Source organism: Bubalus kerabau, chromosome 15 (assembly GCF_029407905.1).
Source record: "Bubalus kerabau isolate K-KA32 ecotype Philippines breed swamp buffalo chromosome 15, PCC_UOA_SB_1v2, whole genome shotgun sequence".
In the NCBI taxonomy this organism is placed as follows: domain Eukaryota; kingdom Metazoa; phylum Chordata; class Mammalia; order Artiodactyla; family Bovidae; genus Bubalus; species Bubalus kerabau.
Window position 1 is genome coordinate 42,593,130 of NC_073638.1, and position 19,660 is coordinate 42,612,789.

A 19,660-nucleotide genomic window follows, 5' to 3' on the forward strand; every position below is an offset into this window, starting at 1 on the left:
TTTTTATCTTGTTTGTTTAATGCTTATCATTCTGCTTACTGTCTTTTAGTGACTATTCTTTTTCCAGCTGTCTAAACATTCTCTCACATTCCTGTCAGAAATACGACTTGAGCTCAGGTTCAAGAATTACAGGGTCCCTTCCTCCGTTGTGTGTATGTTTCCCACACTGAACAGTTTGTGGGATCTTAGTTCCCTGACTAGAGATCGAGCCCAAGCCCTTGGCAGTGAGAGCACAGAGTCCTAACCACTGGACTGTCAGCGAATTCCCCTTACATGTTTATTACTTCCTCAGCACACTTTTAAAGTTTGAAACGATTAAACCAGCTAGCATTATTATATTTCAAATCCAGATCCTATGAGGAATACTTCTCATTAGTGGTAGGATCATCTCCTGATATACCAAGTTCTGTTATTACTTAATCTTATAACACATTTAATGTGAAAGGTAGACATTTAACTGGAGATTAGGACTGTTTCTTTTCATCCATTGGAAAAAAGTTGCTGTATATTTGCTTATATGAACTATTGTTTATTTATTGAATATTTATAAATTAATATATTTCATTTGGGAATACAATATCAAAATTTCTTTTGGAGTATGATTCTAATAATATTAATTATAGTATTATAATTATATCATAGAATAAAATAATTCCTTTATATAGCTGTACTTGGATGTGTGAAATAAAAGGTCTCATGTATAACCAGTATAACCAGCTATCTTGACAGCTTCTTTGTGAAAAATTTAGTAAAAAATATCTGACCAGGCCTATCATGAGTTACTATTACTGTCTTAGTTTTGGTCACATTAAGCTTAATTTTGAATAAGTACTTACTGAATCTGAAAAGAATGATCCTTGTAATTTCCCAGTATTCCCACTGTTAATACTTTTGAAGTCATAATTTAACAGAATTCCTGTTATAATGTAAACTTTGGGAAATGAGTAACTAAGGAGGTCTTACTACCTAACTCTCATATTCTCCTTCTGGATGTTATGTGTTTCTTGTCTTCCATGAGAGGAATTTTCTTATAGGCTTCTTTTTTTTTATTTTTTAATTAAAGGCTGAACAATAAAATGTGGTTTAGTGAACTTTAAATTTATAGATGTATATGAAGGTCTTGGAAAATACTGAGTGACTGGTATCTCAGGAACCTTCTACAACTTTACACCTTTAAGAGATCATTCAAATTAGTCACAATAATGCTATGGGAATCTTTAATTATTCTGTAATAGTTTGTCATATTCTCTGTATGTGTAAAGCACCTGATATAAAAGTAAGCACAAGTTGCTTTTTCTAGTTTTAGCAGCAAAATATCTGATTGTTTATTTAAGTAATGTATTTATTTGCTTACAAAAGTTACTTTGTTATTTGTGAACTCTTTCTCTATGATAGGTACCTTTGATTTGAGAAATCAGTGAAGTTGGTAGAATTGGAACTAACACAAAAAAAGATTTAGTTGATTCCTTACTGAAAACTTATAGTTTCATTTTAATTATGTGAAAATATATAGTTGTCATTCTATGACGTATAACTTTTAGTACCATTTGCCAAGCCTAATGAGCAGCTATGGTAATGAATGACAGACATCTAAGAGAATGTGTTTATTTGCTATTAATTCACAGAACTGATTGTCTTTGTATCAGAAGACTTGTTTGTTGGAATGAGTGGACCTGATGATACAAGCTCTCTCTTATATTATTTCATAATCTCAGCTCAGACATGAGGATTTTGAAAAACACTTCTAGGTTTTGTTAAAACCTGTTTAAAACTCCCCAGTTCTACCAAAGATTATACCTTCCTGCTAGCTTAAGCCAAGGCGAGTTACAGATTAACACCCATTCTTACTAGAATAGCAAGTCTCATACTTTTGGGTCTCACACTTTATATATACTCTCAGAAATTATTGAGAATCTGCAAAAAGTTTTGTTTATGTAGTTTTAGCTATTAATTTTTATGTTAGAAATGACAACTAGAAAATTTTAACTATTTTTAAAAGGTCAGTGTACCATTGCATATTAAATAGCATATTTTTTGAAAAAGTAACTATGTTTTCCATAACAAAAACATAAGAAAAAGAGTGGTATTATATTTTTGGAAATATTATTGATACTGACTTAATAAAAGACAACTGGATTCTCATTCCTCCTTCTACATTCATGCTTATACAGTATGTTGTTTTGGTTAACCGAGAAGTATATGAAGAAAATCAGGTCTAACAAATATGTAATTGAAAAAAGGAGGTATATTTTTGTAGCCTTTTCAGATACTTGTAGAAACTCTTGTCTGAATACTACATCAGTACTCAATAAATAGAAATTTCCTAAAGGCTAATTGTAATGTGAGTTATGTAAACACATCAATGAACATTTTTTATTCTCTGTGATAAAATCTATTGTTGGCTTTGCACTTCGAAAGATCTTTTATCCATGCATGATTTTATAGCATCATGCTTTAGTAATTTGGCAAATAGGGATTGAGAGTTATACAGATCTTCCTAATATTAACATATATAGTGTTTAAAATGTTAGTTAATAATACTGTCCTATTAATTAGGAATACAAAGCTGTCAGGCTCATGATTGTGCTTGAAAGTTCATTTTATCACTGATAACAAATAGCCTCAGATCTTTATCTTGAAGTGACAGGCCACTTCATTCATTTTGAGAAAATGACTACCAAATACATAAGTCTTTATAAGCCTGTTTATCAGTTATTCTTTCAAGTAAAAAATGGTTTTCTTGGCATGGGTTGGGGGGAGAATGGTTCAGCTTACAACTTAAACAATTACACAAGTAGTTTTTCTTACACAGCTATTGTACTCCTATATGCTTTAAAAGTGCTTTATGTGTACTTATTCTTTGAAACAGATTATTTTAATTCAGGGATGATGTTATAATGAAATTAAAATGTTTATTGCATCAGCAGAGAAACTATTAATGAAACTTTTTATAAAACTGCAAGGGTGTAGCTTTGAAGAATACAATGTCTACAAGTATAGTTTAGTACTGCTGCATTGATTACTGTTAAGATACCAGCAACTTTGCCCACCATTCCTTTTCCACCATTAAAGTAAATGCCAACAAAGTGAAAGAAACAACCAGTTCTTAGTAGTATTATGATAACTGTTTTGACCACTGGGACTCCTGTAATTCTGTGTATGATACTTTGAGGGCTGTTATTCTAGAATGAAATAAGCTTATGGTGGCCACAGAAAAATCTGAGATGTGAAGTCATGTAACTTGGATAAATAATTGTTGAGGGAGAAATATACACATAAACAAAATTACAAGTTAACTTTTCTGTATTGGATTAGTAAAATATATAACTTCTAGTGATATATATATGTCTGTATATAGAGAGGAATAAAAGGTTATTGTGATTATTATAATTACTTATTATAATAAGAATTTATAAAATGGTTTGGAGCACATGGTGGAAGCGCTTGATTCTTTGGTTTGGAGGGGGTTTAGAGAAACTGGGGAGCTTCAGAAGAAGCTTCACAGAGTAAGTGATAGTAACGTGGTAAATAAATATTTGTTCACTGAATTACTATTTCAAAACAAAAATGTGGTAGAGAAAGATATTTTACTTACTAATTCATGTATTTTTAAAGTTTTTCTGCTGTTTTTGTTTCCCTATGGTGTCTGCTGAAAGAAACGAGTCTGGTAGAGCTTTCCATTTGGTAGAGAAGCTTTGACAGTGATTAATGTGTCCTCTAAATGTAGGAATTCATTCAAATACTACTTTTTCGATGTTTCTTTAGAATGAATCAGGGAGTCAATGAGGCAATGAAAGAAGAAGCAGGGAAAAACTGACAAAGAAGGGGAAAGAAAGTGTTATAGATATGATACTAGAAACTCAGCAGATCAAGGGGGTTAACAATCCTAATAAGTAAAATTTACTTCTCAGAATTATATGGCAGAGTCTATTCTGAGTACTTTTCTCTTGTTACCTTTTGTGAGCTTCCCAAGAGTATTTGTTCAGTTCAGTTCAGTCACTCAGTCTGACTCTTTCTGACCCAATGGACCATGGCTTCCCTGTCCATCATCACCCCCCGGGGCTTGTCAGACTCATGGCCATTGAGTCGGTGCTGCCATCCAGCCACCTCATCCTGTGTCGTCCCCTTCTCCTGCTGCCTTCAATCCTTCCCAGAATCAGGGTCTTTTCTAATAAGTCAGTTCTTCGCATCATATGGCCAAAGTATTGGAGCTTTAGTTTCAGCATCAGTCCTTCCAATGAATATTCAGGACTGATCTCCTTTAGGATGGGCTGGTTTGATCTCCTTGCAGTCCAAGGGACTCTCAAGAGTCTTCTCCAACACCACAGTTCAAAACCATCAATTCTTCAGCGCTCAGCTTTCTTCACAGTCCAACTCTCACATCCATACATGACCACTGGAAAAACCATAGCCTTCACTAGATGGACCTTTGTTAGCAAAGTAATGTCTATGCTTTTTGATACGCTGTCTAGGTTTGTCATAGCTTTTCTTCCAAGAAGCAGTCGTTTTTCATTTTCATGGCTGCAATCACCATCTGCAGTGATTTTGGAGCCCAAGAAAATAAAGTCCATCACTGGTTTTATTGTTTCCTCTTCTATTTGCCATGAAGTGATGGGACCGGTTGCCATGATCTTAGTTTTCTGAATGTTGAGTTTTAAGCCAGCTTTTTCACTTCCCTCTTTCCCCTTCATCAAGAGGCTCTTTACTTCCTCTTCACCTTGGCCATTAAGGTAATGCCATCTGCTTCTCTGAGGTTATTGATATTTCTCCTGGCAATCTTGATTCCAGCTTGTGCTTCATCTAGCCTGACATTTCTCATGATATACTCTGCATATAAGTTAAATAAGCAGGGTGACAATATACAGCCTTGATGTACTCCTTTCCCAATATGGAACCAGTCCATTGTTCTATGTCCAGTTCTAACTGTTGCATCTTGACCTGCATACAGATTTCTCAGGAGGCAGGTAAGGTGGTCTGGTATTCCCATCCCTTTGAGAATTTTTCACAGTTTGTTGTAACCCACATAATCAAAGGCTTTGGCCTAGTCAGTGAAGCAAATGTAGATGTTTTTCTGGAATTCTCTTGCTTTTTCTATGATTGAATAGATGTTGGTAATTTGATCTCTGGTTCCTCTGCCTTTTCTAAATCCAGCCTGAACATCTGGACGTTCTCGGTTCATGTACTGTTGAAGCCTAGCTTGGAGAATTTTGAGCTTTACTTTACTAGTGTGTGAGATGAGTACAATTACGGTAGTCTGAACATTCTTTGGCATTGCCTTTCTTTGGGATTGGGATGAAAACTGACCATCTTTCAGTCCTGTGGCCACTGCTGAGTTTTCCAAATTTTCTGGCATGTTGAGTGCAGCACTTTCACAGCATCATCTTTCAGAATTTGAAATAGCTCAGCTGGAATTCCATTACCTCACTAACTTTGTTCGTAGTGATACTTCCTAAGGGCCACTTGAATTCAAATTGCAAATCTGGCTCTAGGTGCGTGATCACATCATCATTGTTATCTGGGTAACGAAGATCTTTATTGTAATTTTTTTCTGTGTATTCTTTCCACCTCTTCTTAATATCTTCTGCTTCTGTTAGGTCCATACTGTTTCTGTCCTTTATTGTGCCCATCTTTCCATTGAAATATTCCCTTGGTGTCTCTAATTTTCTTGAAGAGATCTCTAGTCTTTCCCATTCTATTGTTTTCCTCTGTTTCTTTGCACTGATCAACTGAGGAAGGCTTTCTTATCTCTCCTTGCTATTCTTTAGAACTCTGCATTTAAATGGGTATATCTTTCCTTTTCTTCTTTGCCTTTTGCTTCTCTTCTTTTCTCAGCTATTTGTAAGGCCTCCTCAGACAACCATTTTGCCTTTTTGCATTTCTTCCTCGTGGGGATGGTTTTGATCACGGCCTCCTGTATAGTGTTACAAACCTCTGTCCATAGTTCTTTAGGCAGTCTTATCTGTCAGATGTAATCTCTTAAATCTACTTGTCACTTGCACTGTATAATTGGATTTGATTTAGGTTATACCTGAATGGTCTAGTAGTTTTCCCTGCTTTCTTCAATTTAAGTCTGAATTTTACAATAAGGAGTTCACCATCTGAGCCACAGTCAGCTCCTGGTCTTGTTTTTGCTGGCTATGTAGAGCTTCTCCATCTTTGACTGCAAAGAATATAATCAATCTGATTTTGCATTTGACCATCTGGTGATGTTCATGTGTAGAGTCTTCTTTGAGTTGTTGGAAAAGGGTGTTTGCTATGACCAGTGCGTTCTCTTGGCAAAACTCTGTTAGCCTTTGCCCTGCTTCATTTTGTACTCCAAGGCCAAACTTGCCTGTAGTCTAGGTATTCTTGACTTCCTACTTTTGCATTCCAGTCCCCTATGATGAAATGGACATTTTGGGGGGGGGGGGTGTTAGTTCTAGAATGTCTTGAACATCTTCATAGAACCATTCAACTTCAGCTTTTATGGCATTAGTGGTTGGGGAGTAGACTTGGATTACAGTGATATTAAATGGTTTGCCTTGGAAACGAACAGAGATAATTCTGTCATTTTTGAGATTGCACCCAAGTACAAACATTCTGGACTCTTTTGTTGACTATGAGGGCTACTCCATTTCTTCTAAGGGATTCTTGCCCACAGTAGTAGATATAATGGTCATCTGAACTAAATTCGCCCATTCTGGTCCATTTTAGTTCACAGATTCCTAAAATATTGAAGTTCACTCTTGCCATCTCCTGTTTGACCACTTCCAATTTACCATGGACTGTTAATTCCAGGTGCCTGTGCAATATTGTTCTTTACAGCATCAGGCTTTACTTCCATCACCAGTCACATCTACACCTGAGCATTGTTTTCCCTTTGGCTCAGCCTCTTCATTCTTCTGGAGCTATTTCTCCACTCTTCTCCAGTAGTTTATTGGGCACCTACCGACCTGGGGAGTTCATCTTTCAGTCTCATATCTTTAGAGTACTAGTTCAGTTCAGTTCAGTTCAGTTCAGTCTCTCAGTCGTGTCTGACTCTTTGCGACGCCATGAATCACAGCACGCCAGGCCTCCCTGTCCATCACCAACTCCCAGAGTTCACTGAGACTCATGTCCATCAAGTCGGTGATGCCATCAGCCATCTCATCCTCTGTTGTCCCCTTCTCCTCCTGCCCCCAATCCCTCCCAGCATCAGAGTCTTTTCCAATGAGTCAACTCTTCGCATGAGGTAGCCAAAGTACTGGAGTTCAGCTTCCGCATCATTCCTTCCAAAGAAATCCCAGGGCTGATCTCCTTCAGAATGGACTGGTTGGATCTCCTTGCCGTCCAAGGGACTCTCAAGAGTCTTGTTCACCACCACAGTTCAAAGCATCAATTCTTCGGTGCTCAGCTTTCTTCACAGTCCAACTCTCACATTCATATATGACCACTGGAAAAACCATAGCCTTGACTAGACGGCCCTTTGTTGGCAAAGTAATGTCTCTGCTTTTGAATATGCTACCTAGGTTGGTCATAACTTTCCTTCCAAGGAGTAAGCATCTTTTAATTTCATGGCTGCAATCACTATCTGCAGTGATTTTGGAGCCCAAAAAAATAAAGTCTGACACTGTTTTCTACTGTTTCTGCATCTATTTCCCATGACGTGATGAGACTAGCTGCCATGATCTTAGTTTTCAGAACGTTGAGCTTTAAGCTAACTTTTTTACTCTCCTCTTTCACTTTCATCAAGAGGCTTTGTAGTTCTTCTTCACTTTCTGCCATAAGGGTGGTATCATCTGCATATCTGAGGTTATTGATATGTCTCCCGGCAATCTTGATTCCAGCTTGTGCTTCTTCCAGCCCAGCGTTTCTCATGATGTAGTCTGCATATAAGTTAAATAAGCAGGGTGACAATATACAGCCTTGACGTACTCCTTTTCCTATTTGGAACCAGTCTGTTGTTCCATGTCCAGTTCTAAAGTGTAACTGTATAAAACTGTATAAATCTGTATAAGTAAAGTATAAATCTGGAGTACTAGTAGATGGGTACTAATATTCTGCCTTTTATGGATGAGGAAACTAAGGTTCTGAAAGGGTGAATGAAATGCTGAAACTGCACAGTTACTAAGCATGATAAAGAAGGTAACCTGGTACTGAGAGCTTCTGTACTGTTGAGCTTGTTTCTATTTCTGTTCCATTTCTCCAATACTGTTAACAAGATATTCTCTTTTTCATCTTTTTAGAAGTAGCTTTACTTTTTAGAGTACTTTTAGATTCATAGCATAATTGAGCAAAAACTACAGAGAATTCACATATATTCTCAGTTCCCAAACATGCAGCTTTCCACAGTATCAGTATCCCCCACCACAGTGATATATTTATCACAGTTGATGAATGAACTCACATAGATCACGTCATCAGGAACCGAAAGCTGTAATTTACCTTAGATTTCACTCTTGGTGTACATCTAAAGATTTTGATGAATACATAATAATATTTATATACAGTTATATTCTTACACAGAATAGTTTCCCTGCTCTAAAAATCCTTGAAATTCTGCCTGTTATGTCTTCCCTGCCATAGGTAACTATTAATCTTTTTGCTCTCTATGGCTGTATATTTTTCAGAATATTATAAATTTGGAATTTTACCATAGGCAGCCATTTCAGACTACTGTTTTTCACTTAGTAATGTGTATTTATGTTCCTCCATGTTTTCTCATGGCTTGATAGCTCATTTCTTTATTTTATTTTATTTACTTTTGGCTGTGCTGGGTTTTGGTTGCTGCCTGAGCTTTTTTTCTCGTTGTGGCGAGATGGGGGCCACTCTCCAGTTGCAGCATGGGGCTTCTCTTGTGGTGCATGGGCCCTATGGGGTGCAGGCTTCAGTGGTTGCAGCACCTGGGCTCTAGTGCACAGGCTCAGTAGTTGTGGCACACAGGTTTAGTTGCTCCACAGCATGTGGGATCCTGATGGACCAGGGATTGAATCCATGTCTCCTGCATTGGCAGGCAGATTCTCTACCACTGAGCCACCAGGGAAGCCTGATAGCTCATTTCCTTTTAGTGCAATAAAATATCCCTTCACTTGGATGTGCCTTCACTTACTGAAGGACATCTTGGTTATTTCCACATTTTGACAGTTTTGAATAAAGCTGCTATAAACATCCACGTGCAGGTTTTGTGTGAATATATGTTTTCAACTCCTTTGGGTAAGTATTTGGCTTTTAGGTAAGAGTATGTTTAGTTTTGTAAGAAACTGCCACACTCTCTTACAATGTAGTAGTACCATTTTACATTCTCACTAGCAATAAGTGAGAGTTCCTGTTGTCCTATATTTTTGTCAGCATCTGGCATTGTCATTATTTTGTATTTTGGCCATTTTAATAAGTATATGGCAGTGTCTCATTCTTTTAATTTGCAGTCCCTTATGGTCCCATCAGTTCATGGCAAATAGATGGGGAAACAGTGGCTGACTTTATTTTTGGGGGCTCCAAAATCACTGCAGATGGTGATTGCAGCCATGAAATTAAAAGATGCTTACTCCTTGGAAGGAAAGTTATGACCAACCTAGACAGCATATTCAAAAGCAGAGACATTACTTTGCCAACAAAGGTCCATCTAGTCAAGGCTATGGTTCTTCCAGTGGTCATGTATGGATGTGAGAGTTAGACTATAAAGAAAGCTGAGCACTAAAGAATTGATGCTTTGGAGCTGTGGTGGTGGAGAAGACTCTTGAGAGTCCCTTGGACTGCAAGGAGATTCAACCAGTCCATGCTAAAAGAGATCAGTCCTGGATGTTCATTGGAAGGACTGATGTTAAAGCTGAAACTCCAATACTTTGGCCACCTGATGTGAAGAGCTGACTCATTTGATAAGACCCTGATGCTGGGAAAGATTGAGGGCAGGAGGGGAAGGGGATGACAGGATGAAATGGTTGGATGGCATCACCGACTCAATGGACATGGGTTTGGGTGAACTCCGGGTGTTTGTGATGGACAGGGAGGCCTGGCATGCTGTAGTTCATGGGGTCACAAAGAGTCAGACACGACTGAGCGACTGAACTGAACTATGAAGTATGATATTAAACATCTTTTCATATGCTTATTTGCCTTCTGTGTATGTTTTTTGGAGAGAGATTTATTCAGAAGGAAACTGAAGAAGAACTGAAGAGTTTCTTACTATCTTGTACTGTACTTAGTCGCTCAATCATGCCCGACTCCTTGCGACCCCATGGACTGTAGCCTGGCAGGGTCCTCTGCCCATGGGGATTCTCCAGGCAAGAATACTGTAGTAGGTTGCCATGCCCTCCTCCAGGGGATCTTCCTAACCCAGAGATCAAACCAGGTCTCCTGCATTGCAGGCAGATTCTTTACCAGCTGAGCTACCAGGGAAACCAAGAAGAGTTGCTTGATGAAGGTGAAAGAGGAGAGTGAAAAAGTTGGCTTGAAACTCAGCATTCAAAAAACTAAGGTCATGGCACTTGGTCCCATCAGTTGATGGCAAATAGAAGGGGGAAAAATTGGAAGCAGTGACAGATTTTATTTTCTTGGACTCCAAAATCACTGCAGACCATGACTGCAGCCATGAAATTGAAAGATGCTTTCTCTTTGGAAGGAAATCTATGAGAAACCTAGACAGAATATTAAAAAGCAGATACATGACTGTGCTGACAAAGATCTATATAGTCAAAGCTATGGTTTTTCCACCTGTCACATGCAGATGTGACAGTTGGATCATAAAGAAAGCTGAGTGTTGAAGAATTGATGCTTTTGAACTGTGGTGGTGTTGAAGACTCTTGAGAGTCCCTTGTACTTCAAGGAGATCAAACCAGTGAATCTTAAAGGAAATCAACCATGAATATTCATTGGAAGGACCATTGCTGAAGCTCCAATATTTTGGGCACATGCTACAAGGAGCTGACTCTTTGGAAAAGGCCCCAATGCTAGGAAAGACTGATGGCTATAGGAGAAGAGGGCAGCAGAGGATTAGATTGATTAGATGGCATCACTGACTCAATAGACATGAATTTGAGCAAACTCCAGGAGACAGTGGAAGACAGAGGAGCCTGGCTTGCTGCAATCCATGGGTTCGCAAAGAGTTGAACATGGCTTAGCAACTGAGCAACAATAATCTTATTCAGATCTTTTGCTGTCTTTTAAATTGAGTTGTTCACTTTCTTATTATTTAGTTTTAAAATCTCTTTTGTATATTTTGGATGATAATACATTATCAGATATGCGTTTTGCAAATATTTTCTCCCAGTCCTTAGTTTATCTTCTCATTTTCTTGACAGTGTCTTTCACAGAGCAGAAGTTTTGAATTTTAATGAAGTCTGACTTATTGACTCTTTCTTTCCTGGTTTATAATTTTGGGGTTGTATCAAAAAAGTCATGGCCCAAACAAATATTGTCTTTGTTTTCTCCTATGTTATCCTCTAGATATTTTATAGTTTTGTATTTTACATTTAGATGTATGGTCCACTCTGAGTTTATTTTTGTGAAGGGTGCAAAGTCTGTGTCTAGATTTACTTTCTTGTATATGAATATTTTGTTGGTCCAGTACCATTTGTGAAAACACTGTCTTTTCTCCACTGTGTTGCGTTTGCTCTTTTGTCAAACTTCAGTTGATTGTATTCACGTGGTCTGTTCCTGGGCTCACTGTTCTTAATTGATCTATTTGTATCTTCATTCACCAGTACCACACTGTCCTGATGACTGTAGCTATATAGTAAGTCTTGAAGTCAGATAGTGTCACTCTTCCAACTTTGTTCTTGCATTTTAAGTTGGCTATTCTGGGTCTTTTGCCTCTCCACATCAACTTTAACATTAGTTTGTCAATATCCATAAATAACTTGCTGGATTTTGGGGGATTGCATTGAATCTATAAATCAAGCTGGGAAGAATTGAAACTTGACAGTATTGTGTCTTCCTATTGATGAACATTGGAATCACTCTATTTCTTTGATTTCCTTTGTCAATGTTTTGTAATTTATATATATGTGTGTATATATATATATTATACATAGCTTATTAGGTTTATACCTAAGTATTTCATTTTGAGGGTGCTAATATATGAAGATGGTATTGTGTTTTTAATATCAAATGACACTTGATCATTGTTGGTATATATAGGAGACTTCACTTCTGTTTATTGACCTTGGATCCTGGAACGTTGCTGTAATTGCTTATTACTTTCAGGTTTTCTACAGAGGCAGTCATGTCATTTGGGAGTAAAAAGACAGTTATACTTATTCCTTCTTAATTTGTAAACCTTTTATTTCCTTTTTTTTGACTCATTGTATTAGCTAGGACTTTCAGTATAATTTAGAAAAGTAGTGGTAAGAAGTGACATCCTTGTTCCTAATCTTAGCTAGAAAGCATCTAGTTTCTTAACATTACGTATATTGTTAGCTGTAGTTTTTTTTTTTTCTCTAACAAGTTAAGGAACTTCCCCTCTATCCTTACTTTGCTGAGAGTTTTTATCGTGAATTGGTATTTGATTTTCTCAAATCCCTTTTTTGCATTTACTGATACGATCATGCACTTTTTCTTGTTTAGCTTCTTCATGTGATTAATTGATTTTCGAATGTTGAACCAGCTCTGCATACCCAAAATAAATCTTATTTTGTCATGGTGTGTAATTCTTTTCATATGTTGGTATTTTCAATTTGCAGATATTTTGTTGAAGCTTTTTGCAACTGTGTTCATGAGAGATGTGTGGTGGTGGTTTAATCGCTAAGTCGAGTCTGACTCTTGCAGCCCCATTGACTATAGCCTGCCAGGCTCCTCTATCCATGGGATTCTCTAGGCAAGAATAGTGGAGTGGGTTGCCATTTCCTTCTCCAGGGGATCTTCCGAATCCAGGGATTGAACCCTGGTCTCCTGCATTGCATGCAGATTCTTACCAACTGAGCTACAAGGGAAGCTCAGTGATATGTAGTTTTATTGTAAATTGTTTTTTTCTGGTTTTACTATTAGGGTAATGCTGGCTTTATGGAATGAGTCAGGAAGTATTTCTTGTGCTCAGTCTTATGGAAGAGATTATAGAGGATGTTTTAGTTTTGTCCTTCAATATTTGGTAAGATTTACCAATGAACCCTTTGGGACCTGATACTTTGTATTTTGGAAGATTATTAATTGTTGATTCAAATTCTTTAATAGACCTAGGTCTATTCACATTGTCTATTTCTTGGTGAATTTTATCAGATTATGTCTTTCGAGAAACTGATTGATTTTATGTAGATTATCAAATTTGTGGACGTAGACTTATGCATAGTATTCCTTTATTATCTTTTTAATGTCTATAGTAATGTGTCATCTTTCATTTTTGATGTTAATAATCTGTATCTTTTATTTTTAGTTTGTCTGGCTAGAGGCTTGTTGACTTTAATGTTCTTTTTGAAGAACTAGCTTTAGATTTTGTTGCCTTTCTCTATTGATTTCCTATTATAGATTTCATTGACTTCTGATCAAATTTTATTATTTCTTTTCTTCTGCTTGCTTTGAATTTAATTTGCTCTTCTTGTCCTAGTTTCCTAAAAGTTAGATTATTTATTTTAAATTTTCATCTTTTCTAATATATGAATTCACTGCTATAAAATTCCCTCCAAGCATTGCTTTTGCTGAATCCCACAAATGTTGTTATATTTTCATTTAGTTAAATATATTTGAAAATTTCTTTTGAGATTCTTAGAAGTGTCTTATTATTTAATCTCCAAGTATTTGGGGATTTTCCAGCCATTTTTCTGTAACTGAATTTTAGTTTAATTTTACTGTGGTCTGAGAGCATGCTTTATATGAACTCTATCCTTTTAAATAAATTAAGATGTATTTTATAGCCCAAAATGTGGTCTGTCTTGATGAACAACGCCTATTTTTCTGAATTGAAGTCTTAGATTAATGATGATATTTTAAAATAATTCTATTTTCCATCCGTGGTAGGAAGCGAGTACTTTTATCTTCAGCTTACCTCATGATTTGTTCTAATGACACAAAACTTTCATCTCAGTGCTCTGTTCCTATGGATGCCAACTTAGGTTTCAGAATGTGTGGCATCTCTGGAAAAATCTAGGCTGTCTTCTTAAAATGCATATGTACATTAGTGGAAGTATGCTAATGTTATCAATTTGTGATTGATTTTAAAAATAATGGCTGAAGTGACATATCTGAAAAATTTTTGTAAATGAAAAAACATTGAACATTCTTAAAAGATATATAAATAATAAATTTACCTTTATACTTTTCAGATGTAACAGTTTTATTTTTTTCTATCTGATTTAGTTTTGTCAGCCTGGCGGATGGCAGCTGTCCAGAGAGAGGAAGCAACCAACGTTTTTTGTGGTGGTCCTGACAGATATTGACTCAGATCGACATTACTGCTCGTGCCTAACCTTTTATGAAGCAGAGATCAATCTTCAGGTGCAATAACTTTTATAGCCGAATTATAGCCAAAGGGCACCTTTTTAGGAATCTTTCTATTATGCTATATTTGTTTTTGTTAGAACTGCAAGTTTGAGTTACGTGATTTACTTTAAAAAGGCTGAGGTACTGTATTATTGAAGAGAGCAAAAAGGCAAATTAATTGTCCAAGATTAATTGTTCTTCTTTAAAATATTATTCATAGTCTGCATATTTCTAAGAATAGCACATCTGCAAATTGGTTGGTAAGAAGATTTGTATCTGCTCATGGTGAAGCTATGGTTTGTCCCTTTTAGTCCTTCTCCTGAGGTAGCTTTCACAGAATATAGAGCATTTAATCAGAATGTTTATAAATCACTTATCACATGCTTGATATTATTTTTTAAGCACTGAAGTAACTGTTAAATCATTATTGGCGGTGGTATTATCAAAATGATGGTACTGAAATTATTAGGCTAGAACTATAGAAATTAATTCGGAGAAGGCAATGGCATCCCACTCCAGTACACCTGCCTGGAAAATCCCATGGACGGAGGAGCCTGGTTGGCTGCAGTCCATGGGGTTGCTAAGAGTCGGATACGACTGAGTGACTTCACTTTCACTTTTCACTTTCATGCATTGGAGAAGGGAATGGCAACCCACTCCAGTGTTCTTGCCTGGAGAATCCCAGGGACGGGGGAGCCTGGTGGGCTGCCATCTATGGGGTCGCACAGAGTTGGACACAACTGAAGTGACTTAGCAGTATAGAAATTAAAAGTAATTAAAAGTACTGGTCTTTCAGAGTATTAGTTGGGGTTCTTTCTGTTTCAGATAACTAAATACTGCCTCTAATTTATTCAGGAAAGATATTATGAGAAAGTATTGCTCCTTTGTGGAGCATTTTCCAGGCAAGAATACTGGAGTGAGTTGCCATTTCCTTCTCCAGGGGATCTTCCTGACTCAGGGATTGAACCCAGGTCTCCAGCATCATGAGCAGATTCTTTACTGTCTGAACCACCACTATAACCTTCATAATAATTGCACTTAAAAAAAAAAATCCTCTCTCCCACATGCAGCCACTGTCACATGTTGGTGACTCCTGCTTTAAGTATCATATGGGGTGTTTCCTTGTGTAAGTCAGATTGCTTACAGATTCCCCCCTCCAGCCGCCCACAAAGGAATCAGAAAAACGTTTTTGTTGTTATTTGTTAATTTGTTGTGCACAAATTAAGTCTCTATAGTTTGAGAAGGAAACTATAAAACAGTTTGAAGGATGTTGAGGGAGTCAATTTGCATTATTTGCTGTGCTTTCTGAAGTGGCCTCACAAAGGAGCATTTGTTATTTTTGCTATTTTAATTAAATGCCATGGTCTGAATGTTCTTGATGCAAAAACTTCCCTTTACAAGGGTAAACAAACCAACTTTCATGGTACTGACTCAAATTATCCAAGTTCATTAGAGCAATGTATTAAAACTAGTATGCTGGTTTTTAATTTATAGTGATGTTAAAAGTTTATATAGAACAAAATATATGTTATCTATATTATCAGCACACTTTTTCCTTATTGTCAGATCTTTGTGGGAAGCCATGTCAAATCAGATTCATTTTGATTGTGGAATCAAACAAAGGAATTTTTCATGTCAGAGATTTAATACCTGCCAGATTAACACAGCCAATTATTTGTGTAATTGACCCTTAAACAACATGGGCTTAAACTGCACAGGTCCACTTATACATGGGTTTTTTTTCAGTAAATACTCGATCCATGGTTGGTTGAATATGTGGATACAGAACACCAACTGTGAAGGTAATGTGTGGATTTTCAACTGCACAGAGAAATTGGCATCTCTGAATCCTGCATTGTTCAGGGCCAACTATTTTTTAAATTAATAATTATCTGTATAGTCAAGGCTATAGTTTTTCCAGTAGTCATGTACAGATGTGAGAATTGGACCATAAAGAAGGCTGAGTGCTTTTGAACTGCAGCGTTGGAAAAGACTCTTGAGAGTCCCTTGGACAGCAGGAAGATCAAACCAGTCAATCCTGAAGGAAGTCAACCCTGAATATTCATTGGAATATTGATGCTGAAGCTGAAGCTCCAGTACTTTGGCCACCTGATGCGAAGAGCTGACTCATTGGAAAAGACCCCGATGCTGGGAAAGATTGAAGGCAGGCAGAAAAGGGGTCAACAGAGGATGAGATTGTTGGATGGCATCATTGACTCAATGGACATAAGGTCTAGCAAACTCCAGGAGATAGTGAAGGAAAGGGAACCCTGGCATATTGCAGCCCATAGGGTCACAAAGAGTCAGACACGACTGAGCAACTAAACAACAATAACATGTTGTCAGTGCGGACAGAAAACTTAAATGTCTATGATTCTAATCATTTCTGTCCTAGATGCATTCGAGTGGGTGTTGCCAACACAGTTAGTTAATTCAATTCCCATTTTGATCAGTTCATTCTGATGAGAAAGAATGTTCTCTAGTTGAGAGCCTCACTGTCTCTTTGAAAGGACCTTTCATTTCCCTGTTGATCTTTTGAATATAAGTTAGTTCTGAGAATGCAATATTTTCTTTTATTTCCGTATTCCTGAAGGTGCCTCTGTACAACTCCCTAGAATTATCTAATAAAACTGATTATTTTGGTTTTTCTTCCTCTCTCCATCATTACCAACCCCTTTCACCTCGAATAAACTCACAGACAAGTAATACATTAAGACATTGTAACAGGATTCCAGTTCAAGATGGCAGGCAGCCCACGCCCATGGACAAACTGAATCCATGGCTATACACAGAGCAGTTTCTGCTGAAAGAAATACAGAAACTAGCTGAGCAATTCCTGTATATCAGGCTAATGAGAATATACCTGCACTGAAGTGAGTAAAAAAAGGCTGAGATGCAGTCTCACCATAAAACCCATCCCTGGCACAGAGACATGCAATCGGGAAGGAACTTACAACTCCAAGCTCCTCCCCTGATGTGCCAAGAGTTTGGACCCAACATTTACCTCCCATTTTTTTAGACTTCCACCTGAGGTATGGACCCCAAAAACACCAGCTCTGAAAGACAGTGGGGCTTTTTGTTCATGAGACCCACCAGAGTATAACAAAGAGAGTTATTAATGGGTTTTCAAGGATTTGCTGAGGCTCAGCATGGACGAAACAAAGAGAAACTCATCTCTCAGTCTTTGCTTGAAAACATCCAGAGTGCATACTTTAAAAGCTACTGCCTGAGGGTCAGGACTTATGAGATAACATCAAGCAAACCAACATTTGCATTATATAGGGATCCTAGGAGAAGAAAAAAGAGTGAAAGGGGAAGAAAGCTTATAAGAAGAAATAATGGGTGAAAACTCTCCTAAGCTTTGGAAAGAAACAGACATTCAGATCTAGAAGCCCAGAGATTTCCAAATACAATGAATCCAAAGAGACCAGCACCAAGGTACATTATAATTAGTGTCAAAAGTTAAAGACAGAGAATCTTAAAAGCAGCAAGAGAAAAATAACTTGTTCATAAAAGGGAACCCTGATAAGAAGATGAACAGATTTCTTCAGCAGAAACTTTGCAGACCAGAGAGAAGTGGCAAGATTTATTTAAATTCCTGAGGAAAAAACCTGCCAATCAAGAAGATTTCACCTGGCAAGTTGTCCTTAAGAATTGAAGGAAAGAGTTTTGCAGACTAGCAAAAGCTAAAGAAGCTAATCACCACTAAACTGGCCTTGTAGGAAAGGTTAAAGGAATTTCTTTAATCTGAAATGAAAAGGTGCTAATTAGTAATAGGAAAACATGTAAAAGTATAAATCTCACTTGTAATGGTAAATGTTATATGTAGTAAAATAAAGATGAAGAATTACAAAACTGCGAGGAAACAGTTAACAAAATGACAGTAGTAAATACATAATAATCAATAATTACTTTAAATGTAAAATGACTATATTTCCAATTCAAAGATGTGGAGTAACTGAATGGATTTTAGGGGGGAAAAAAAAAACCCACAAAACAGAACGACCTGAAGCAAAACTCACTTTACTTTTAAAGACATACATTGGCTGAAAACGAAGGGGAGAAAAAGATACTTCATGCAAATGGAAATCAAAAGAAAGCTGGGGTAGCTGTAATTAATATAAGAAAAAAATGACTTTGAACAAAAAACTGTAACAAAAGACAAGGAAGGTCATTGTATAATGATAAAAATAGCTCATCAGAGAGATAATATTGATAAATATTTATGCATCTATTGATATTATTAGAGTGCCTAAATGAATAAAGCAAATCTGAAGATAAAAATTGATGACAATACAATAGTAGTAGAAGATTTAAGTACCCCATATTCAACAGTGGAGAGATCATTCAAACAGAAGATCAATAAGGAAAACTGAATTTAAACAGTATGTTAGACGAGATGCACTTAACAAACATTATGTGTGTGTTCAGTCACTCAGTCATGTCTAATTCTTTGCAACCCCATGAACTCCACCAGGCTTCTCTGTCTATGGAATTTTCTGGGCAAGAATACTGGAGCAAGTGGCCATATCCTACTCCAGGGATTTTCCCCACCCAGGGACCGAACCCTCAGCTCTCGCACCTCCTGCATTGGTGGCAGATTCTTTACCACTGTGCCACCTGGGAAGCACCAACAGACATATGGAGAACCTTCCATATGATAGCAGCTGAATACACATACTTCTCAAGCATACGTGGAACATTCCCTAGGATAGATAATATGGTAGACCACAAATGAAGTCAATTCATTTAAGATTAAAATCATATTAAGCTTCTTTTCCAACCACAGAAGTGTAGCATTAGAAGTCAATTACAAGAAGAGGACTGGAAAATTTACAGCTATGTGGAGGTTAAATAATACACTACTGAATGGGTCAAAGAAGACACTAAAGAAGAATTTAAAAAACCTTGAGACAAATGAAAATGAAGATACAACATACCAAAATTTATTGACTGAACCAAAAGGGGGGAAATTTACAGTGATTATAGTAATTAACACCTACATTAAGAAAAGAGCAAAACCTCAAATAAGCAAATTAAGTTTACACTGTAAGGAGCTAGAAGATGCCAAAACTAAGCCAAAAATTAATAGAATGAAGGAAATAACAAAGATCAGAGTGGAAATAAATGAAACAGTAAGCTCTTAAAAAAAGTAAATACTTGGGGATAAACTCCTTAACAAAGGTCTTGCCAGTGACTTGGATTTTTTTGTTGTTGCTTAGCAGAAGTAAGTAATAATCAGGGAAATGGAAATCAATAACATAATGAAATATCACCTCATACATAATGAAATATC

The 19,660-nt window shown here is 36.9% G+C and overlaps 1 protein-coding gene across 4 annotated transcripts in view; it reads left to right on the forward strand.

Moving 5' to 3' along the window:
- The window catches only part of SBF2 (SET binding factor 2), a 508,637-nt gene that overhangs the window by 208,491 nt on the left and 280,486 nt on the right, over positions 1–19,660 (forward strand). For all 4 annotated transcript variants that reach the window (XM_055548648.1, XM_055548644.1, XM_055548646.1 and 1 more), the window contains exon 3: positions 14,242–14,379. In XM_055548648.1, the coding sequence (XP_055404623.1) occupies positions 14,242–14,379 (138 nt within the window). The remainder of the gene's footprint in view (positions 1–14,241; positions 14,380–19,660) is intronic.